This window comes from Rhinopithecus roxellana, chromosome 3 (assembly GCF_007565055.1).
Source record: "Rhinopithecus roxellana isolate Shanxi Qingling chromosome 3, ASM756505v1, whole genome shotgun sequence".
In the NCBI taxonomy this organism is placed as follows: Eukaryota; Metazoa; Chordata; class Mammalia; order Primates; family Cercopithecidae; genus Rhinopithecus; species Rhinopithecus roxellana.
Window position 1 is genome coordinate 1616848 of NC_044551.1, and position 24064 is coordinate 1640911.

The 24064-nt window shown below is 44.6% G+C and overlaps 1 protein-coding gene across 6 annotated transcripts in view; it reads right to left on the reverse strand.

The window, feature by feature from the left end:
- Positions 1–19188, reverse strand: part of GCNT4 (glucosaminyl (N-acetyl) transferase 4) — a 35886-nt gene extending 16698 nt beyond the window's left edge. Inside the window, exons 1-4 of one of the 6 annotated variants that reach the window (XM_030927260.1) lie at positions 17950–18075; positions 16629–16703; positions 12389–12529; positions 10324–10497 (exon numbers count right to left, since the gene is read on the reverse strand). In XM_030927260.1, coding sequence (XP_030783120.1) covers positions 10324–10358 — 35 coding nt within the window. In that variant the 5' untranslated portion in view covers positions 10359–10497; positions 12389–12529; positions 16629–16703; positions 17950–18075. Of the gene's footprint in view, positions 1–10323; positions 10498–12388; positions 12530–15751; positions 16582–16628; positions 16704–17949; positions 18076–18385 lie in introns of those variants that run through there. The other 5 variants (XM_010363272.2, XM_010363279.2, XM_030927261.1 and 2 more) reach the window with 5 other exon arrangements.
- Positions 19189–24064: the final 4876 nt, after the last annotated feature.

A 24064-nucleotide genomic window follows, 5' to 3' on the forward strand; every position in this document is an offset into this window, starting at 1 on the left:
GTTCAAGGGCCATACTGTAGTTATTATTAATGTAGAATCATTCAATAAAGAGTTGTCACTAGGAGCACTGTTCTAAGTACTCTAGATATAATTCAGTCCCCTCAAGAGATCGATGAGGTAGGTACTACTGTTATCCCTCTTTTATAAGAAAGGAAACTGAGGCACTGTAAGGCAACTAAATGCCCAAGGTTACAGTTCTAGAAAGTGTTTTAAATGGAACCTGAACCCAGAGAGTCTTGCTCCAGACTTGCACTTTTAACCCTTTATGCAATACTGTCTCTTGGAATATAAAGAAAAAATTCTCCGTATTTCCCGCAACAGTTTTAGCACTTGACTAAAATTTCTCATTACCATGTCTTCTCTAAATGTCCTAGAACAGGAACAGGAATGGACTCCAAACATGGTCAAGGAGATCTTCCACCCCGTTTAAGAGGTGATTTCCATGGAGAATGAGCTTGGAGGAATGCTGGGTGAGGAATCACATTCCATTTCTGTAGTGAGAGGCTGAGACCGATCAATGAGCTAATGAAGAGATTAGTCAGTCTTCCAGCCCATAGAATCAATTCAAGGAAGAGAAAGCAAGCTCATCCTGAGGGATTCTGCCATCAGTTACTCCTGTCCCGTATCCTGTCACCGATGATTTTATCGATTCATTTGTTCTTATAGTTACCTGTGACACAATTTAAGCACAGAGAATTGCTAATTGTTTTAGAAAACTTTCTGGCTGAAATTTCTCTTCATGCGGAGAATATTCCCTCTTCAGGCCACCTTAAAGTTCTTAAACTTTGTATTATTACATAGCAGTTTGAGAAATAGGATATGAAGAGCTTATTGATCTAGAAATATTGGGGATTTTGCTTCTGTCTAAAGGCTTACTAAGAAGAATCATCAGTTAAGAAGATCAATATAAAGACGAACTCACTAAAAAGCATCCTGATCTAGTTGAATAAGCTAACATCCTGCTACTGCAGCTCCTTGATTTCAATGAAGTCACTGATTCTCCCTTGGTGACTCGCTCATTGCCAAGCCCAGGGGATATTCTGGAGTGAGACCATTAGGTGGGAGGATGATTCAGTCAGATGCGGTTCCTCGACACTCCCACAGCACTCCAGGAGTCATGCAGAGGAGCAGAAAGACAAGTTTCTTGCCTAGATGACCTTATATTCTTATTGTTCTAGAGGAAAGATTGCAAAAGCAAGTAATAATCAGATTGTGAGCAGGTAAACACAGCAACTATGTAAAACACAAGGAGAGGTGTGACTCAGTCAGAAATCCAATACAAATTGAGGACAAGCATTTCTCAAATAATAATAAGATATGGCCTCTAAAAAGAAAAGAAAAAGAAAAAGATTTTCCATTCCTTTTTATAAAGTAAACATTTTCAGGCCGGGCACAGTGGCTCACACCTGTAATCCCAACACTTTGGGAGGCTGAGGCAGATCGGCCTGAGTGCAGATCACCTGAGATTAGGAGATCGAGACCAGCCTGGTCAACATGGTGAAAATCCGTCTCTACTAAAAATACAGAAAATTAGCCGGGCGTGGTGGCGCATGCCTGTAATCCCAGCTACTTGGGAGGCTGAGGCAGGAGAATTGCTTGAACTCAGGAGATGGAGGTTGCAGTGAGAAGAGATCATGTCAGTGCACTCCAGCCTGGGCAAGGCAAGATTCAGTCTCAAACAAAAAACAAAAAACAAAAAACAAAAACCAAAAAACCAAAACACAAACAAAAAAAACCAAACCACTTTCATTAAAAAAAAAAAAAAAAAAAAAATCAGAAAAGTCCAAAAACGAAAATAAAGCTCACCAGGGGCCCACCACCTGGCAATAACATTTTGTAGACAGTATGTCCTTCCAGACTGGTTTTAAGAAACACATTTTTTTTTTTTTTTGGCTTTGCTTTATAACAGTATCATTAGATAGGCACTGTCTTATCTGTTTCTTTCATTTCACAATATACTATGAACAAGTCCTAACCTAAACTGGGTCTGTCAATTATTACAGAGTAAACAAATCCTAACAGAGGTAAACATACTTTTCTACAGGAAAAAAGCCATTCAAATAATATAATTCATGTATCTAGGTCTTCTCCACCAATGCTTAATTAATAAACCCACAGTTCCTGAAGAAGCCCAGAAGTGCAATATTAAAACTGAAAATAACTTTAAAGGTGATTGAGCCCATATTTCTTCTCCTCTAAATGTTCCTAGCCATCATTTAACCCCATCTCATTCCTGGGGTGCTGGGAACACCTTTCCCCCTTTACATATGTGTCTTGGTTCATTCCTGCTGCTATAACGAAGTATCTTAGACTGAATCATTTAGAAACAACAGGCATTTATTTCTCGCAGTTCTAGAAGCTGAGAAGTCCAAGACCAAGGCACAGATTTGGTGTCTGGTGAGGGCTGCCCTCTGCTTCCAAGATGGTGCCTTGCTGCTGTGTTCTCATATGGCAGAGGGCAGAAGGGGAAAGGGTGGGGAGGGGTGAATGAGCTCCCCCAAAACATCCTTTATAAGGGCACCAGTCCTATGCCTTAGGGCTCTACCCTCATGATTTAATCACCATCTATAGGCCCCACTTCTTAATACTCTCACACTGGTGATTAAATTTCAACACATGAATTTTGGGGAACACAGACCATAGCAATATCTGTCCATCCAACTGCCCTCTATCGAGGGATTGGACAGAGGAGGGATGCCCAACCGCCCCTATTCAGATCCCTCACAGTGGCATTCGGTCCAGCCTGGCTCCACACCCCACTCCATGGAGCCTGCTCTGGCTGAAGTCAACAAAAGCCTTCATGTTGCCAGAGTCAGTGACACATACCCGTCCCTTCCTAGTGATTGATGCTAAGAGATAGCACTATTTGCATGATCTTATTCACTGTTCTTTTTTTTTTTCAGACAAGGTCTCACTCTGTGACCCACGCTGGAGTGCAATGGCACAATCTCGGCTCACTGCAACCTCTGTCTCCCAGGTTCAAGCGATTCTCCTCTCCTGTCTCAGCCTCCCTAGTAGCTGGGATTACAGGCACCCACCACCATGCCTGGCTAATTTTTTGTATTTTTAGTAGAGACGGGGTTTCACCATGTTGACCAGGTTGGTCTAGAACTCTTGAACTCAGGTGATCCACCTGTCTCGGCCTCCCAAAGTGCTGGGATTACAGGCATGAGCCACCACACCCGGCCTCTTATTCACTGTTCTTATACTCCATTCAATTATCCTATACTCCATTCAGTAAATCTATGAGATAGGTACGATTATCATTATCCTTATCTTTCAGATTGAGAAATCAAGTCAGAAGATAAATAACTTACCTTAGTTCATATAGCTAGTATATTGGAGGAGCAAGGATTTTCAACTATGGTCCAATTTTCAACTATGGTCCAATTTCGGAGCCTACACTACTAACCACAATTCGAGACTGCCTTTCCAGTCTCCTGGCAGTAGTAGCACCTGTTGGTTCTACATCCAAAATGTATTTCAAATCCACCCACCTCTTTCTACTCCATGGGAACCACTCTAATCCAAGCTAGCATCAACTCTTGCCTAGATACAAAATAACCTTACCTGGCTTCCCTTGCTTTCCTCTAATCCATTCTCTGTACTGTAACCAAAATGATTTTTTAAACATACAAATGAGATCACTGCCCCTCCCTAATCCCACTCCCTACATCTAAAACCCTCCACTGGGATTTCACGTCACGTAGAATAAAACAAGAAATTCTTTTCATGGCCATAAAGGCCCAGGCAGTTCCCATGGCTGCCTTACTCTACAAGTTCATCTTATTCTACTCTGTCTTTCTCATAAAACACTAAGCAACACCAGCCTTCTAAAAGTTCCTAGAACATCCTAGTCTCTTCCTTGCCTCAGGATCTTTGCACCTCCTGTTCTCATGTCTAGACTACTTTTCCTGGATCCTGGCATGACCAGGTGCTCCAGGAAAAGAAACAGATTTTCCTCAGGTCCTCTCTGATAACTCTTTTGTTTTTGAGAGAGTCTCGCACTGCCGCCCAGGCTGGAGTGCAGTGGTGTGAACTCGGCTCACTGCAACCTCCGCCTCCCAGATTAACCCTTCTTAAATCTCTCTATCACGCTCCTTGTTTTCTTCTGAGCGCTTGCTACAAGGAATAGTTACTTCACTTGTTTATTACTTGTCTTGAGACAGAAACATAAGGTCTGTGAAGGCCTCACTCACTACTTTACCCCCAGTACTGAAGACATCCATACCTGGCACAGGGTAGTTGCTCAATGGGACAAAGTCAGAAGACCTAAGCTCTAGTCTAGGCTCTGCCACCAAAAATTCTTCAAGTGACCCTAGTATATCACTTAATTTTGGCAAGTCTTTCTTTCCCATGTGCTAAATGGGATAATGTTTTTTCTATCCCACAGTGCAATTGTGAAAGTCTTATGATGTAGTGCATGTGAAAGCCATGGGGAAAAAGACAACTTTGGTATGCAAATGTCAGGTATGAGGACCTCCACAAGAGGAATGGTTTCTTGGGAAAACTGAGAAAGAGTCAACATGTTTTAAGTTGGTTTTACATTTCTAAAACAGTACGTTCATTATTCCCTTCATTCTGACATTCTAATTATTATTGGGTTTTCACTACTTGACAGCATTCTTTTTTGTTAATATCTGGAGTATAAATTGTTCCTAAAGTTTCAGAATTATGTAGACATACACCTGTCTTGGATTTTGAGAGACAGGAAGCAATGTAATTAATCTTTATAGTTGTTTTTCTCCCCAGTATGCTCGATATTTTTCGAAAGATTAATAACCAAAAAATTTATTTAAAAGACAGCCAAGAGCGCATACAACTAGTTTCATGCAGAGTTACAATTGGCTAAACATGGTCTGTAAGTTTATGTGTTGCAAAAGCTATAAACTTTTCCCATAAGTTCATTATCTTTTACGGGCAATTCTCCAGATATTGCAAAACTGCAATGACTTGTTCTTGCATCTCTGTTTGGCAAAGTCATCCCTAAGGACCATGTAACCCACAAAGCAGTACTGAGAATTCTGCAGCAATGTGAATACACAAACACACCCTCATACAGGGCCTTTGCCAGTGTTCTGTCACTCAGATCAAACATCAGTGAGACTGGCTCAGCTCAGTGCATTGGGATGCCCTCATCTAAAGGAGCTCTGTTTGATATCCCTGTGGAATGTATGACGACTGACAGCTTTCTCTCTAGGCCTGCAATTATGAACGTCATCATCTTCTTTAAATAAAGGACTACTTTACCTGCAAGATTTGGAGAACAGAGACCTAAAGGAAAACACTGAGCATGAAAATAATTCTATCAACCACCTCTATAGATTATAATTCTTCTAGCTAGAAACTTTACTGGATCCTCTCACATTTGGGCAGAAATAAGGGACTTGTAAGATTACACGGGAAATGAGCAACCCACATCAAGAAGTATATACTCAGGCATAGACCTCTCAAGGTCATTGGAAATCTGGGCTGTAGCAATGTAACAACAACAACAACAACAAAAGCACAGAATTCAGCCATGGTCACACCAATTGGGAAACAGTAGACTTGATTCTGGGCTTTATTTCATCTGGTCCACAGGGCAAATATCAAAAGCTGATTGTGTGTGTATCTAGCTGGGCAAAGCTACATGGCTAAAAAGTCTTTAGCAGGAAGTGTAAAGGGCCACATACAATGAAACTGAATGAAAAGTTTTTGTTTTGTAATAGATTGTGACCCTCAATAGGGAGTAAAACATTAACAGTTTTTCTCTAAAGAAAATTCTAAAAAATATCAGAAGATGGTGAATTTCAAAATTAGTTATGCTTTCAAATTTCAGTTTGATGAAAAAGCTCACATGAAATGTTTGCTTCTTTTTAGATGTAAAGGATTATGAAAAAGGGGTGAATGAATGAATACATTAGATCTTTGCCTCTCAAGCTTTATCAAACAAAGAGGTTTCATTCCTTCTTGGGATCCCCGTCTTCTCTGCCCTTCTTACTTAGCTTGACACAACACAAAGCCAAACTACATTTTATGTTTCAGGTTCTAAGTTAAAAATATGGGTTGAGAATATTTTGACTTCTTTTTCTATAAAGTAGAAAAACTGAATTGAAAAACATGTCTATTTTTGAAAATGTATATTTATCGTACTAAAAAGAAAATAACTTTCTCCACCTAATATCTACATGGTATGCTTTTTCCCCCTCAGAAATTTCTGGAAGCATTTATTTTGGTATTATATGGCTAACTCTGTATTTTTTAACTGGCCAAAACTAATTCCTCAAAGATTCCATGGCTAGCTGAAGAGGTATGGGTAACTGATTTCTACATGTGCATTTAAAGCAGAATCTCCAATGTCCATCACAGAGGCAGCACAGGGATAAACAGACGTGAATCAAGGGTTTTTTTTTGTTGAGACAGAGTCTTGCTCTGTCGCCTAGGCCGGAGTGCAATGGCATGATCTTGGCTCATTGCAAGCTCCACCTCCTGGGTTCATACCATTCTCCCGCCTCAACTTCCCAAGTAGCTGGGACTACAGGCGCCTGCCACCACACCCGGCTAAGGTCTGTGAAGGCCTCACTCACTACTTTACCCCCAGTACTGAAGGCTAATTTTTTTGTGTTTTTAGTAGAGACGGGGTTTCACCGTGTTAGCTAGGGTGGTCTTGAACTCCTGACCTCGTGATCCACCCAGCTCAGCCTCCCAAAGTGCTGGAATTACAGGCATGAGCCACTATGCCTGGCCAAATCAAGGGTATTGATGTTAGAAATGGCCGGAGGCCAGAACACACTCTTCATGAATGGATTAGACACCCTGAGTTTAAAATCATCACCCTTAAAACCCTGAGTTTTAAGTCATGAGAAGAGCTTGCTTGTTTGTTTTCTGGGTTCTTCCAATATGGTGGGAAGCTCAGCTAGAGACTTCAACATGCTTCTGCACTTCCAATGAAAAACTCAGGACTGGCAGCTCTTGGCATGACTTCATCATTTAGCTAAGATCTGTGTGTTTCTTGGCTTAAAATGTACATATTGCTCTCAGATCTTGTGTGCATATTAGACACGATAAAATTAAGACTCAGGAATTCAAAAATTAAGTTAAAAGGATGGAAGAAATAAAAATCTGCAGTGCTTGGGAAAATTCTGCCACAATACGAATTTCAAAAGCAGAGATTTCAACCTACCAAAAGTCAAATGTAGAAATGATTCCAGAAAGCTCTCCAACCGCCATCTCCTGCAAGGATCCCTTCTAGCGATGGTTTTAATTAAGTTAACAGATCTTTTTCTATATGTAGGTTTTATTTCAGGTTAATAAAATGTAAAAAGATTGTTTAGTTTACTAAGAGTCTAAGCCAACTTATATGTCAACTGTATACAAGGCAAAAGTAAAAACCAGACTCTTCAGATTTTCCAACAGATTATGATGTTACAACAGTATGGTCTGGTGCCAGCATAAAGAGAGATCTGTGGGATAAAATCCAGAAACAGATCCATAGGTAAGGGTTTTTATATATGGCTCTGGTAGAGAGCCAGTTGCCTTCCAACATCCATCCTCTCTTCTTTACTAAGAGAACCCTATATTGTTGTGGTAGAAACACGTCTCTTGAAAAGACTCTTCTCTAACTTCTATTGTATAGGAATAAAATATAATGTGGGATTTTGGGAAAGTTTTCCTAAAGGGGCCTATTCAGGTAGGAGGTATGCCATTTTGTCCTTTCTTTTCTTCTTCTTCCACTTCCACTTTTCTGCCTGGAACTCCTACATGATGGCTAGAGTTGCAGCACCCACCTTGAGACCATGAGGAACAGACCAAGAGAATATCAGAGATACCAGGATACCTCAGCCCCCATATCCTCAAGCTACTGAACCAACGCCAGCAAACACCCACTTTGAATTCTTGTTATATGAGAAAAGTAAGCCCTGATATGTTTAAGTAACGTGCACTTTGAAAGATGACCGTAGGAAAAGGAAATGCTTAACTAACATATACATACGCACATCCAGGAGCCAAATTAAATTTAAATCAGATTAAAGTGGCTACTTATACAACAGTACCTTCCTATATATAGCCAAGTGCAAAATAATGTGTCTTAAATGATACTGAACTTCTCATCCATCTATATTTAGAGGCAGATGGAGGCTTTAGGTAAACATCTGAAGGAAAGCAGATGCCAAGATTTACCAAATTAACTCTGATGTTGGCAAGAACTGTGCAGTCTGCTCGCCATGCCTCAGTTAAGCACTCTTTAGCTTATGGCAAACCTCCTCTGTGTATGGTTTCTAGTCATAGGCAGGGGACAGGTCACATAATCCCTGAAGGTCACTTGCAGGTGGGCTGTCTTCTTGAGAGTGTGTTATGTAACAGGGGACTTTGGAACCTGCTTTTCAACAAATAGCTATCAGTATCATGTAGATATCAACTCAACAAGTACCATGTTGAATAGTTCTGAGCCACCCCTGAATGTGCCCCTTTTCCCTCCAGTTGCTGCCTGACCCCATTCCTCTTCTTTCTGCCCCACACTGGACCCCCTCCACGTTACCTTCCTGCTTTACTTCTGTGTACATCATACAGGTTTAGAATTTAAAGCTAATGGTTCTGAACTGAACTCCTGAGTCTGCTGCTAATAAGATGTCATTAATCTAGTAGCCTTCCGCCTCCTCATCTGTGAAAGAGGAACAAGGGCACTGACTCACATGGTTACCGTGATGACTAAATGAGCTAATGCACTGGGCACATTTTAGCAGGAAAAACAGCCTGGCACAGGGCTGGATGATGGTAAGGGATCAAAAGCATTTGAAGCAGCCCAGTGTCATTGACCAGTGGCCATTCTGTAAACAACGACTGGGCTTCAGCTTCAGCATGCTACGTGTACTCCCGCACTCAGACACCATCTCCAAAGGCAACAGCCATGGATCTCCGCTGGGTAGACTGGTGCAGAAACATCAAAGGTTTCCACGATTCTCATGGTCAAGGAAGAATCAGACAAGGGCCCACTTGTACTATTTTTACAGTTTTTCTTCAGGTTTGACATACTTTCAAAATAAAAATGGATTTTTTAAAAAAAGAGAATCATAGGGATAATGGGGAGAGGACAGAATGAAAGTGCTTTAAATCTCTGCCTCATATTAGGATTCAGGCAACACATTTTTAGTAGCACAGTTTTGAATATTTTTTAGGTCTAGTGTCATGCTGTCTTCTTGCTATAACCTATACTTTCCAAGTATTATCTAGTTCACTTCTTTGTTATAAAAATAACTTTTCTTGTTTCTTATTTATGAATTAGTTGATGAACATATTCTTTTTTTTCTATTATGGTGGTGAAATATGCATAACATTTACCACTTTAGTCAATTTTAAGTGTATAGTTCAGTGGCATTAAGTACATTCATATTGTTGTGCAACCATCACCACAATCCGTCCACAGAACATGTTCATCTTCCCCATCTGAAACTCTATACAAATTAAACACTAACCCCACAATCTCCTGCTTCTGGGCCCTGCCAACCACTATTCTACTTTCTGTCTCTACAAATTTGATTACTCTAGGCATCTGTATAATAGGAATCAAACAATATTTGTCCAATATTTGACTGTTCTATTTTGCTTAACATGTCTTCAAGGTTCATCCATGTTGTAGTGTGTGTCAAAATTTCTTTCCTTTTTAAGACTAAATAATATTCCATTGTATGTATACATTACATTTTGGTCATCCATTCATCTGTCAGTGGATACTTGCTTCACTTCCATCCTTTCAGCTATTGCGAATAATGCTGCTATGAACATGGGTGTACAAATACCTGTTTGAGTTCCTGCCTTCACTCTTTTGAGAATATCTCCTATATAAACCTTATATTCTTAGATATCCAATTTCTATCCTGGTTGCCTATCCATCCCACAAACATTTACTGTGTGCTTGCCATGTGTTAGAGAGGCACTGTGTTAGATTCTGGAGAGATGCAACTAGAAACTCTACTGCCTGCACAAATGCAAAGAGAAATAAACAGTGAGGTTCTAGGTAACTGATAACACAATCCAAGAAATTCCAGTTATTTTGTCACATTCACATTTGAATTTCTTTTCTATAGAAATTTTCCAGAAAAGACAAGTCACTAGCTAGCATTTGGATTTTTTTTTTTTTTAAATTCAGGGATTTTCTTGCCATGATGTTGAATTGATATTCAATTCAATGAAAGATGTTCGATTCAATGTTCAACATCAGTTGAAATGATGTTCTTCCTTTCTGAGGATCTCTTCTCCAGTTCTGCATCCCATCTTTCAGCTCTACAATCATTCTATTATGTTTTTTTCACATTGTAACTTTGCAACCTAATTGGTGTCTACCTTGTGTATCCTTCCATTTCTTTCTTCTGACACATCTGCCATACGTCTCTCTGAACTTGCCAGCCTCAGAGGAGGGCAAGAGGGTTGCTGGAAAGGCTAAAGGAAGAAGGAACCTGGTAGGTGATGGCTGGGCAGAATGAGCTCCTCCTTGTTCCACTGAGGTAGAATGTGGGGCTGTAGAGAAAGGACACAGCACAAATATTGCAAATATGCTGCAGTGACACAGACAGCAGGACAAGGAAGGAAAAAAGGAGCCTTGGAAAGCACAGGAACTTTGCTAGGTATTGTTCCTTCTGGTCCTGGGCCAAACTGTCCACCCTCTGCTGCAGTCTGAACGAGCTGCTCTCGAGTGGACTATCCAGATCTTGCAGATGACCATGAGAAATGTCAGGGCTCGTGGACTCTTGGAAACAGGTCTAACCTACCCAAGAGCAGACAGGCTGACTGGACAAGCCCGGGCACAGCCAAGAAGCAATTCCTGCCAAAGGGTCATCCTTGCCAGTTTTCCCCTTAACTAGATTAGAAAAAAGCCCAGAAGACCCACAAGAGAAGATGGGGTTGCACAGGGGAGGGAAATGAAAAGAACAGAAGAGCCGGAAGCACAGAGGATTCCTGGGGAAGGAGTTAAGAATATGCCACTCCAAAATATGCCGCTGTGATACTGACTTTTGAATTAAGGGTACTTGAAAAATAGCAGGTACAAGAATATTCTGCCCTTCGTGCTGTTTCTTAAAAGCAGGAGATGAAATCCTTATGTGAAATGAGAATGTTGACAGACAGTCTCCTTAACAGTCTTGTCAAGGACAGAAAGTTGTGGCCGAGAAAAATTTGTACAAACTTTTGTTACACAACCCTTATCCTCCTACCCGCTTCTCCCAGTTAACTACCCTAGCCCAGGCCTCTTTTTGCCTTGCTACATTTTCATAATTTCCTACTCTTTCTCCAATCCACTATATAAGTGTTCAATTCTCACTGCATCTCTGGGGCTTCATTTCCTTATGAGGGCTCCCCTGTCTCATAAGACTTACATTAAATAGGCCGGGCGCGGTGGCTCAAGCCTGTAATCCCAGCACTTTGGGAGGCCGAGATGGGCGGATCACGAGGTCAGGAGATCGAGACCATCCTGGCTAACACGGCGAAACCCCATCTCTACTAAAAATACAAAAAATTAGCCGGGCGAGGTGGCGGGCGCCTGTGGTCCCAGCTACTCAGGAGGCTGAGGCAGGAGAATGGCGTGAACCCGGGAGGTGGAGGTTGCAGTGAGCTGAGATCCAGCCACTGCACTCCAGCCTGGGCGACAGAGCAAGACTCCGTCTCAAAAAAAAAAAAAAAAAAAAAAAGACTTACATTAAATAAATGTGTGTGCTTTTCTCCTGTTGATATTTCTTATGCCAAGTTAATTCTCAGGCCCAGCTGAAAAACTATAAGAGTGTAGAGGCAAATTTTTGCCTCCCCTACAATACAGATTTACTTGAGACTATAGAGAACTTTATTATCACCAGGTGCTTTTTCAATTTTATTTATTTATTGTTGATTTGCTTACTATGGCAGGGCAGCACATGGCATCAAAAGAGGTTTGGAAGCATTTTGGAGCATCTTGGAGGAGGAGAGTGGCTGGATTGTATTGAGATGTTGAGGTTTGGTTTAAGGCTGGAATTTCACTGTGGGTGGGGTTTGGGGGAGGCTTGACTAGGATTGGATAAGGATCATGATATAACGGTTTAGGACTCCAGGTAATTTTTCACGCTCTAGAAGCCATGGCTAAAAGCACTCCTGCCACAGAGTTGTTCTGCCTTTTGCCTTTAAAAACGATTTTCTGCAATTATATTACCTAATTATACTCCTTTAAGAATCATGTATGAGCAACATTTTAGGGTTTTTTTTTTTTTAATTAAATAACCTGAATCTCTTGGTTACATCTAGACTTTAGCACAAAACTCTTAGGTTTTAGAGCTTAGGGGAGGTAGGTAAAGCAGAGAGAAATTACAAGGCACAATTTTTGCTTCCTATTATTTTGAAGCTTCTGAATTCATCTTAATCTGACTATAAATAAACTGAAACTTACCTTTGTGTCACCTCCAAAGAAAACCCCAGGCTGATGGTATAAACAGCATAGGGAAGGGAACATCACCGTCGGTTACTGAGGAGATGCTATAGATGGCTGAACTGGGACAGAGACCGAGGATGCAGTTCTAGAACATGGGCCCTATAAAGAGAAACCATGTGCGGGAGGACTTTAGAACAACAGTAATTTAAATGCAAACAATGATTGGACTGATGACAACTATTCCTCTGATGTTAACCCAGAAGGATTGCAAAAGATGCCACATTTTTGAGCCTCATTAACTGTGAGGAAGGCCTCTAACAAAGATGCTCATGTTATTATTAACTCCTCAACCAGGATATCAGTACCCAAATTGGCAAAGGACACAAAGGTGAGACTCAGCTTATATGGAAAATAACAGAAATAGGAACCAAGCAGATTACTTAGATCTAGTAAGATGAATTTTAACAGAGAAAAGTACAAAACTAACATGTGCAAAAAATTAACTGTATTTGTTAACGGAGAAACGTGGTTCACGGAGAATTGTGGTTTGCGGAGAAATGTGGTTTGACAGGAGCACCTCTAGAGGACAGTTCAGTGTTTTGGCTGACCGTACGTTTGGCATGAGTCACAGTTTGGTTCGAGACTGTCAAAAGAAAACAAAATGGAGCAAAACAAAAACAAAACCAACACCATCGTGGTCCTGGACAGCATGTAAACCACAAAGCTGCAGAATGAGAAAGCTGAATGCAGAGTGCGAATCCCTGTTTCTATGAATAGTACCACCCAAAGAGGAAAGCATTTCCACAGTTTAGACCTTGGGACAGAGGAAGGGACCACCCCATTCTGCTCTGTCCTGAGCAGACACCCTGAGAAATGAGTTTGTGTCTGGCTACACCCGTCTGCTGGAATCGTAACTGATGGAAGTTAAGCAGCCCAGTAAGAAGCTAGCGACCACAAGAGGGACGTGGAAAGGTTAAGGCTGAAGAAGTAATGACTCAATAGAGGAGTGAAAGCTGGCTCCAAATATTTAAAGAACTTATTAAAGTACAAATGGCTGAGCCTCACAGGTTCCCAGGGGATGCTGATGTAGCTGGTCCTGAGGCCACACTTTGAGAACCGCTGCTCTAAGTAACAAAATTGTAGGTTTTTTATTTAATACTCTGTAGTTCTAAGATTCCACTAAGACCCGATGGCCTGTTTCTCAGTAAATCCACATTGGGAAAAATTTACTGGTTTTGAAGCCTCACACATTTGTGGTTAAGATTATGTTCTTTCTAACATTTCATATCACTTAGCAGAAGTTCAATCTTTCCTTTGTGCCCCTTACTGTTTCTTATTAGTTCAGCTTCGTAAAGCAGACTTCTGTTTCTGCTTCATTTTCTGGAATCTTTATATAGTAGACATTTTTCCTCTGGTCTTCTTCCACTTTGCCTGTATTTTTCTGTTATGTTCAGCAGATCAAGCTTCATAACATACTAAGTTGTGAGCTACCTTTATCAAATGATATCTGGTTCCCCACATCTAAAATAGTAAATACTGATCCAATCCTGTCTCTAAAAGCCCACACTGAGCCCACCATCCCAGAGATCTATTAGGATGGAAACGGCTGCATTCAATTCCTGATTAATTTTCTTTTCTCTTATATACTTGAAGCTTCAGTCTTTAGATCCCACTAGGAAAATTACAAGCATATGGGAATGCATGTAAATGACATGCAAAGTGATGCAAATTAATACAAAACATACATCTCTAAATTGCTTGAGAAAAGTCTATAAGCCTCAATGTTGATGTTATTTGCTTTGCTTCACTACACTCTGGTAAGCAGTGACTGGATCCTTTTATTACAGTTAATTTTATACAACATCGAACACCTGACACTTGTTGACACATTAAGTGGAAGATGCCTTGCCTGTGAGTTAGGCAAACGGGACCCTGGCCTTAACTTAGCCACTCTTTGGCTGTATGGCCTTGGACAGGTTCTCAACATTCTCTAGGTTTCAGATTCTACAACCAGAAATGACTGAAATGGCATCATGATAATAAAACCTCCAGGACTAAGGTTTACTGAGCACTTACTATGTGCTAGGCATAAGGCACACATGATGCACACATTGTGCTTGCATAATGCACACAGGCAATCCTTACAACAGCCCACAAGGAGGTGCTGTAGAGCACGTACCCCTTAGGTATGGTGCCATTTCAGAGACCAGGAAACCGAGACAGGAAGGTCAGGAAGCTTGGGCCTGGTCCTAAGCTAGGGAGTGACAGAGTCAGATCCAGGAGCTCAGCAGTCTCACTGCAGAGGCCTTGGTCTTAGCCATGCTGCACCTCTGTAGCGTGATTATCATCCATGTTTCTCCTAAACATTACATTTGTATGATCTGTGAAGTAAATCACTCACAGTCATACGTGCTTTAAAACACTGTTTCTGTAAGATGTTGACAGCTTATATTATATAAGCTTGATATCAAAACACCATCACAATCCAAGGGGGAGGGGATCCAGACATCCTGTGTGTTCAGCTTCTCTTTCCAACTCACTCCATCACATTCCCATATGTCTAAGGCTCCCTCATCTTAAAGTACCTAGCCCTCTGTCCCATCTCTCACTCTGGGAGCAGCTTCCGGTCCTCAGCTACCATCGCCTCGCCCCCTACCCCATCCACCCCAGGATTCAGACCCCACCCCTGGTACAGATGACCACCATCTTTGGAGAGTCAGCCAGCGAGTGCACTATGTGGCCACTTGGGAAGCCATTCCACTCAGGAGCCTCGAAAGCTGCCCAGACTCAGTAAAACCAAACTTGTCTTTCCTCCTCCGATGTTCCCTGTTTCTGTAAATAGCAGCACCCAAGCTTAGAGAGAGTCACGCTGCATTCTCACACCCTACACAAAACTCAGCCCCAAGTCACTCCAGAGCCAGCCTTGAATCTGCCCACTGTGTCATCTCTACTGGCACGACCTCAGCCTCAACTGCCAGGCTTCCTGCACCCTCTGACCCAGCCCTGTCTATTAGGGGCTCCTCACGTCCATTCTCCACGCGGCAGCTGGAGTTTTGTTTTGTTTTTAATCCATATCTCATCTGCATACTATCAGGTGTGAAACTGTCCTGAGGATCCACTCGCCACAATGTCCCTTGGCACCACCTGGCCCTGGTACCTGCTGGCCTCCCCGGTGCCATTCTCCATCCTCCCCTCAGGTCATACTGAACCTGTCTTTTCTTCCAACTCTCAGGCTCTCCTCTCCTCTGGTCTCAGCACACACCATTCCCTTGGGTGGGAATACTCCCTTTTCTCACCTCTCCCCTACCCCACGGCTGCTTAGTTTACACAGCTCCTACTCATCCTCAGCCCACCTTCAATCTCCCCAGCAAGGCCTCCTACCTCAGCACAGATGCAGTGATCTGCAGCACATCCGCGCCTCACAGCAGCCAATGTGCCTGGTTCACAGCCAGTGCTCAACTCAGGTGGACTGAAGAACTCACTTGTCAGTCTTGCTTTGCTGATTTTTACTGTCTCACTGCTTTTTCCCGCCTTGTAGCCTAAGAAGGAAATCCCCTGAAGCTGACCCCATTTTACCTCTCCTATGTGGTGCTGTGATAAGCCTCAGGTCACCAGGTCATGCTCCCAGCACCGTGGGTCAAGGGTGAGGCAGAAACAGCACCGTCAGGTACAGGGCCCTCTACCTGCTCTCTCTCCCCCTCCCTTCCTGGAAAACAACCATAGGTAAAAGTTTGGGAAGCACCTGTATTTATGGCCTGCTTATCTTGAAGGCACTTGGCCAGGTGCCATAAAGTGCCAACTCTGACTGATTGCCCGACTATGCCATTCACCCCTACCTACTTCTGTGCAGGAGATGTGACATTTAGCAAATCAGTATAAACTTTTTCCCCCAAAGAAAAGAGCATAAACCTTCTCATCCCACCACCACCCCACAGCAGGAAACTCCTTTCAGTACCGCCAGAGAAAATTCAGCGGCCACACAATTCCTTGGCTATTGTTTCTCTCCTGATACCAGAAAGAGATAAATCAACATCTTTAATTGGTCATTTCTCACACATAATTGGATTTTTAGAAAGTGCAACATAGGATATGCTCTCTATAATGATTCACTTTTAAAGATTTTACTTCCTTAAGACACTACCAACAAAAGCTGTCAGAATGAACTGTTCGTTTCTAGAATGTTTTAGGCTTATTGATGCTTTAATAGGGGCATGTTTTATGAATGCAAGATCAAAAAGGGCGACTTATGTCTACTCACATGAGACAATTAAATGCATTATATTATCCCCAACTCTGTTAATCTTCTGGTTTGTTGTTCTTCCATTATTAAAGACTTAAAAAAAAAAAAGAAAGAAAGAAAGAAAGGAATTTAAAAAGTGCCCCAAGGCCAATATCGCCTCTCTGCCTGCCCAGCAAGGGGACAATACACTGTTTCCCAGGCTACATGACTCGGAAAACTTCCCCGTCAGGGAAAGCTGAGTTCTTAAATTTACAAAACACCCACTCGCCCCGTGTGCCTAGCACTGTTTCCTACGTGCAGACTGCAAATGGACTCGAGCGTCCGGTTTCTCGGCTCGGACCCCTGAGGCTCCCGACCCTCTGTGGTAGGCACCGCCACCTCGCAGGGGGACGATCCCGGCCCGCTCTGCGGCACAAAAACTTGACCTTAAAAAGCGCAGAAGCTGGTCTCTGGGAAGGGCGCGGCCTGGGAGGCGCGGCCCGCAGCTTCCGCCCCCAAAGAACGACTCGGAGGCCCCCTCCAGCCCCGGTTGCCCTGGCGCAGAAGCCGCGAGAGCAGTCCTTTCACGCGCCCCGCGTCCCTGTCCCGAAGCCCAGGGGCGGGGGCTCGGGCAGCATCACTCGTCCCCGCTGGTCCAGGGCTGCGGAGAAGCTGCAGGAGGCTCCGAAAGGCGAGAGTCGGGAAGCCGGGCTCAGCAGTTCCCCCGGGCCCCCTGCGCCCCGCAGCAGCGCGGGCCAGGACGGCGGGATGCCCCTGCTCCCGGCAAGGGAGCGCCCACGAGCCGCGTTCTTGGCACTCGGGGAGAGTCCCGGGAAAGCCCGGCGCCGGCGCGCCTGCGACTCCAGCCTGGCGGCTCTGCTCCGCCCGCGAGCCCAGGAAGCCGGCGCCGCGGCCCGCGTCCGTTTTCCAGGACACACTCCGCGCCCGCCGCCCTTTCCCAGCGCTGGCCTCGGGGAACTTCCCCGCGTCTGGCCGCGGGCAGCGGCTGCTGCGGGAACCTCGAAGTTGCGGCGGCTGCTAGGCGCGCGCCGGGTAGCCCACCTGGCCCGCGACGCTGTGTCCGCCCGCCGCGCGCTCTGGTCGGCCCCGGGGCTCCAGCAGGCGCGGAGAGAGGCCGAGGTTCAGCCCGGGTCCCCGCGCCGCTCTGGGAGGGCGCCCCCGCCTGCCGCCTGGAGAGGGACGCGGCGCCGAAGTTTTTTCCCCGGCGGGAAAACGAAAGTCGTGAGGAGCAGAGGGTCTGGGCGTCCCGGCCACCCCCCGGCGGAGACGAGGCTGAGACCGGGCTGACATCTCCAGCCCCGGGCGACCCTCGCTCGCCAGCGTGGCCAAGTCGACTTACGAGAAGGAGTGGGGCAGCCCCAAACGCGGGTCCGCGAGGCTGCGGAGGCCGCCCGGGCGGGGGCCGCGGGCTGCGCTCTGGGCTCCCAGGCTCTCCGCGGCGGCTTGCTCTCGCACTGCCCCTCCGTCGCCCTGCTGGGGAGCCGCTCTCTCCCGCCCCAGGGTGGGAGAGCGCTGAGCGGCCCCCGTGACGTGCGGCGAAAGGAGGAGCACCGCCGCCGCGCTCCCGCAGAGGGAGCTCCCTGCCCTGCGCTCCCGGTCCCCGCGCCGCGCTTCGGACAAAGTTCCCAGGCGCTCGCGGTGATCTCGGCTCGCCGCCGCTTCCCGGAGCGTCATCCACCTTCGGTTCCCTCCCACATTAGACAAGAAATCTGAGGCCAGGAGAGATAAGTAACTTGCCCAAAGTCGCTCAGAAGGCAGTGACAAAGCAAACTCACATCCGCGGCTCCTTTTTTCCCCTGAACGCCGGGCTCTGCGGAGGCTCAGGCCCTGCGGGAATCGCCCAACCAGACAGAAGGCAGCTCGCTCTCCTGGGTAAGACGAAGAGTGTCCCACGCAGCCGCGAGAAATATTATCAGCAGCGTGGGAAGGTGGAGCTTTTTGCCCAATAACTAGAGTGCAAAGTTGTTTTTCAAACAGTGCCTACATGCCAAATCGGCTTGCTTTTCATCCTTAAGCGAGGGTGAGGGTGGTGGCTGTGCGGACGCCAATCGGAATCACCAAATAAGTGCACTGGAAAGAAAGCACACAGCTACTTAATCAATTGGCCATCAAGGACTCGGCCTTCCGAGCGGGTTCTTGTGAATATGCTAACCTTGTAAAGCGGGCGCGTCACGCTCTGCTTGCTATTCACGCACTTCCAGGAGTCTCCCGCCAGGCTCCACGTCCTTTCGGGGCCGGGAGCTCCCAGGGCTTGCCTTTCAGGGCAGGGAGTGGCACCAGACAAGTCAATCCCAGTCGGTTTGTTTCTTACTCCCTTGGTCAACCAGTGTTGACAGAGGGCCTGCAATGTGCATGGCTGTTGGATGGGGAGCTGGGTCGATAGGACCTAGGACCTAAGACCCAGTGAATCTCAAAGAGGGAGTGTCACATGGGTCCCCATATACTTTACTCCCAGAATCTGGAATCTGCCCAAAGCAGTAGAGAGACTTTGAGTCTGCCCCAACCCCCACGCCTTTTTAAAAACTCCCTGTGCTCAGAGAGCAAGTGTTTTAATATTCGTTTTACAGACTTACTTTCAAGCAAATGGCCAACTTTGCCTTCATTTCCTCCCCATGGGACCACCTCTTTCTGGAATAATAATTTACACTTCCTAGGTCTCCCTCATTTGCACATGATGATGGTGATAGTCATGATGATAAAAACAACTAAGGCTTCTGTTATCCACCCTGTGCACTGTTCTAAGCCATTTATGCAGATTAAGTCTTTCAATCCTCACAACTTTGGGAATCCCTCACAATGAGGGAGGTGCTATTTTAATTCTGATTTTACGGATGATGAGAGGGAGGCAGGTGAGGTGAAATAACTTGCCGGTAAGTGGGTGGTCTGTCTGGTGTCCATGCTCTTAACCACTGAGGTCTCCAAGACTGGAATTCAAAGGGACCATCAGCCATCATTAACCACAGCTTACACATCTCAAACAAGCCATGCTAGGAAATACATACACTTCCTCCCAAAGAGGTTATTTTTACTATTTTGCGTATATCATGTCATAAAGTGGATATCCATTCACTCACTTGCTCCTCTATTGCCAACTTCCAAATCAACTATTTTGTCCTAAAGCAAACTATTTTTTTTTTTTTTTTTTTTTTTTTTTGAGACGGAGTCTCGCTCTGTCGCCCAGGCTGGAGCGCAGTGGCCCGATCTCAGCTCACTGCAAGCTCCGCCTCCCGGGTTCACGCCATTCTCCTGCCTCAGCCTCCCGAGTAGCTGGGACTACAGGCGCCCGCCACATCGCCCGGCTAGTTTTTTGTACTTTTTAGTAGAGACGGGGTTTCACCGTGTTAGCCAGGATGGTCTCGATCTCCTGACCTTGTGATCCGCCCGCCTCGGCCTCCCAAAGTGCTGGGATTACAGGCTTGAGCCACCACGCCCGGCCAAAGCAAACTATTTCTTAAAAACCTATTCATCATAAAGTTTGCAATTTTTGTTTTGGATTGTTTTATACGCTCAGACCATACCCAGCTGTTTCCCTCTCCTTTCTACTCACAGACTTGTTATGCTCTTTGTGTGTGTGTGTGTGTGTGTGTGTGTGTGTGTGTGTGTGTGTGTGAGAGAGAGAGAGAGAGAGAGACAGTCTTGCTCTGTAGTCCAAACTGGAGTGAGCATGCCACACTGTAAGCATGTTCATTGCGCTCAGCATTCCTGTATTGTTCTTCTAGGACTGCCTAACAAATACCCAGGCAATCTCGGTTCACTGCAACCTCCATCTCCTGGGTTCAAGCGATTTTCCTGCCTGAACCTCCTGAGTAGCTGGGACTACAGGCGCACACTAGCACATCCAGCTAATTTTTGTATTTTTGGTGGAAACGGGGTTTCACCATATTGGCCAGGCTGGTCTTGAACTCCGGACCTTGTGATCCGCCTGCCTCAGCCTCCCAAAGTGCTGGGATTACAGGTGTGAGCCACTGCGCCTGGCCAAGTTACTCTCTTTCATCCCTTACAAAACCTTGTTGTAACCGGCCCTGCAGGTCTTCTGAAAGTGGGTTGCCCAAAGATGGTAGTGGCCCCAGAGTGGTCTCTGCCACACTGTAAGCATGCTCATTGCGCTCAGCATTCCTGTATTATTCTCCTAGGACTGCCTAACAAATACCACAGACTGCACGACTTAAAACAACAGAAACGTATTTCCTCACAGCTCTGGAGGCTGGAAGCCTCAAATCAATGTGTTAGCAGGCTGGGATCCCGCTGTGCCCCTTCCTAGCTTCTGGTGGTTGCTGGTAATTCCTGGCATTCCTTGGCTTGCAGCTGCACATTTTCCTGTGTCTCCTCTGCAAACACATTTCCCTTTTCTTTAAGGACACCGGTCATTGCACTTAGGGCCCACCCTAATCTAGTATGACCTCATTTTAACTTGATTACTTGGCAAAAACCCAATAAGGTCACTTACACAGGCTCCAGGTGGACAGGAATTTTCAGAGAATGCTGTTTAACCCGGTGCAGTCTCCAAAAGTCATTTAATAAAATGACAGTTAATAAAAACATATTGCCTGAGCTAAGGATATAAAGAGGTGTAAGTCACAGCCCCTGCCCTCCAAGAAACTCTAGTTACAGAGGTAGTCCTTGCACTGAGAACGTAAAGACTGGAGTCACTAAGAGCCAAATAACTGGAGCCAAATGACAATCTAGGGACGAAATGGCAGCTGTACACAAGGAATTCAGCCAAAGGGGCACAGTCACTGAGGATACGGCTATAGGACTGCACTCAAAGGTGAGGGTGATTCAAACACATCTGTGAGGGAAAAATTGAAAAAGCAAAGAGAAATAAGGAGAGCTTATCGGAAACACAGCTCCAAGGGGAAGAACGTGCCTGGCAGAATTTTACTTCTTGAGTTTCATGCAGAAATGAAAGACTGAAGATGCAAATACCTATCATACTGAATATAAGAACATGGTGAATTACTTTTACTGTACTAATAGCATGCTGTAATGCCATAGCAATTAGCCTGCTTTAAAGTGCTCTCTTCACTGGGCACAGTGGCTCACACCTGTAATCCCAGCACTTTGGGAGGCCGAGGTGGGAGGATCACTTGAGGTCAGGAGTTTGAGACCAGGCTGGCCAACATGGCAAAACCCAGTCTCTAGTAAAAATACAATAATTAGCCTGTGTGGGGGCGGGCACCTGTAATCCCAGCTACTTGGGAGGCTGAGGCAGGAGAATCGCTTGAACCCGGGAGGCAGATGTTGCAGTGAGCTGAGATCATGCCACCACACTCCAGCCTGGGTGACAGAGTGAGACTCTTTCTAAAAAAAAAAGTGCTCTCTTCTTTCAGTAATATCATTCGATCTTTATGACAATCCTGGGTGTCATCAGAGACAGGGACATCATATTTTATAACCAAGTATCCCAAGGCTCAAACAATGAAGTAACTTGCACAGGTCAAACAACAAATCATTTGTAGAGTTGGTATGAAGCATATTTGCCTGGATATTCCTCAGTTAGGAATGTCCCCATGATGTTGGCTCGTGGGCCAACCTTCCAGTATTGATTGCTTTGTTTTTGGTCCAAAGAAAGCGTTTAAAGAAAAAGAGAATCCTGCAAGAAATGGAAAGTTGTTCTAAAAGCTACGTGAATCTCAAACTGGAATTGTGAAAAATCTTCCCCAGACATCTGAAATGGTTTCACTAAACCTTCTGAGGATTTGCAAGTGTATTGAAGTCTCCTTTAGGCCTTCAGAGACTTAATAGGATCTAGTGGGCTTCTGCAGAACTTCGCTGATTATCCTAAAGAAATAGGGGTTGAATGAAACTTTGAGGGCACTCAGAACACGAGAAGTTGAGGGGAAGCTGAGTAAAAAACAAGAAATTACATTACAGGATGGTATGCCAGCAGAAATTGACAATTAAAACTCAGTATCTGATCTCACCAATGTGTAAAGTTATACACAGACGACCAGATCTTGGCATCTTTTGAAAACTTTCTGATAAGAATCTGCAACTATGACTAGCAACTGAAAGCAAGCAGGAAGTCTAGTGTTGGGCTGAGTATCTGATGATTTGATGTGTTTCCCTGGATTTTCCTTTGCCTAGCAAGCAGGTAACTTGCTGAATCTTCTGCTGGCTGTCTTTAGAAGTATATTTAAGCTTGAAATGCTTTTGATTCTAGTGTGATTCATTGAGTCTTGGTTGTGCATAGTGCTACACTGGTTGCTATGGGAGAGTACAAAAATATAAAAGACAGTTCCTGACCAAAAGAAAATCCCATCTATTTAGGACACATGAGACATATAGAATAAAAATTATATAAATGTGTTTGCAATGGAATTTGTAAGCAGTTATTACTCAGTTCTCTGTTCAGATGTGACTTCTTGAAAACAGGACCTCCTTGGCTACGCTTTTTAGAACAATGGCCTGTCCCACCTCCACATCACCTGTTGGCCTTTTTCCTGCTCTGTGGTCTTTATGACACTTATTACTGTCTGAAATTAAATTGTTGCTTGTTTACTCTGCTCCTAGACATACTGTCTCTGAGGGCATGAACTTTGTCTTATTCTCTGTTGTATTCCTAGCACCTGAAGAAATGTTGGGAACATAGTAGGTGCTCATTAAATGGTTGTTAAATACATGAATAAAATACATATTAACCAACTGAAAATGGACCAGCATAACTTGGATTAATACTCCTCACATTTGCCTGATAAGACTCACCTAGGCATTTGGAAAAAAATTTGCTGCAGGTTCTGATTCAGTAAGCCTAGAGTGGGGCTCAGGAATCTATAGTTTTAAGACACATCCCAGGTATTTCTTTTAATAGGACTGTGTGGGAAACATGCATTACTACAGTAATCGAGGGTTGATGGGAAAGAAAAGTGAACTGATAACAGCAGGTTGCAGAGGTCAGTGGCTGCTCATTGCAGTTATCTGGAGGAGGTTTAAAAAATGCTGATACCCACTCCAGACCTGTGAAATTAGAATCTTTTAGGTGGGGGCAGACTTGGGCAGGGTATTAAAGCCCAAGGCAGAGCCCTCATGGTGTAATCACCTCTGAAGTGATCCACCTCTCAACACTGTTGCACTGAGGATTAAGTTTCCAATACGTGAACTTTGGGGAACACATTCAAACCCTAGTCCCTGGGATTGCTGATGCCCAGACTCATTCGCAGAGATTCTGCTGTAGTGGATATAAGGGAGGTGTTTTGTTGTTGTTGTTATGTGTGTGTGTATGTGTTTGTGTATGTGTGTGTGTGTGGCAGAGAGGAGAAAGAGAGAGAGATGCAGCTGTGTTGCTAATCAGAGGTTTAGAAAGAAAGAGGAGAGTCTGGCCCATATAATCTTCATAATAACAACAGCTATCATTTATTGAGCAGTCACTATGTAACAGCCACTGTGATGCCTGCTTTGCACAGACTACCTCATTTAATCCCCCACAAAAACTGTAGGAGGGAGGCACATTGGCA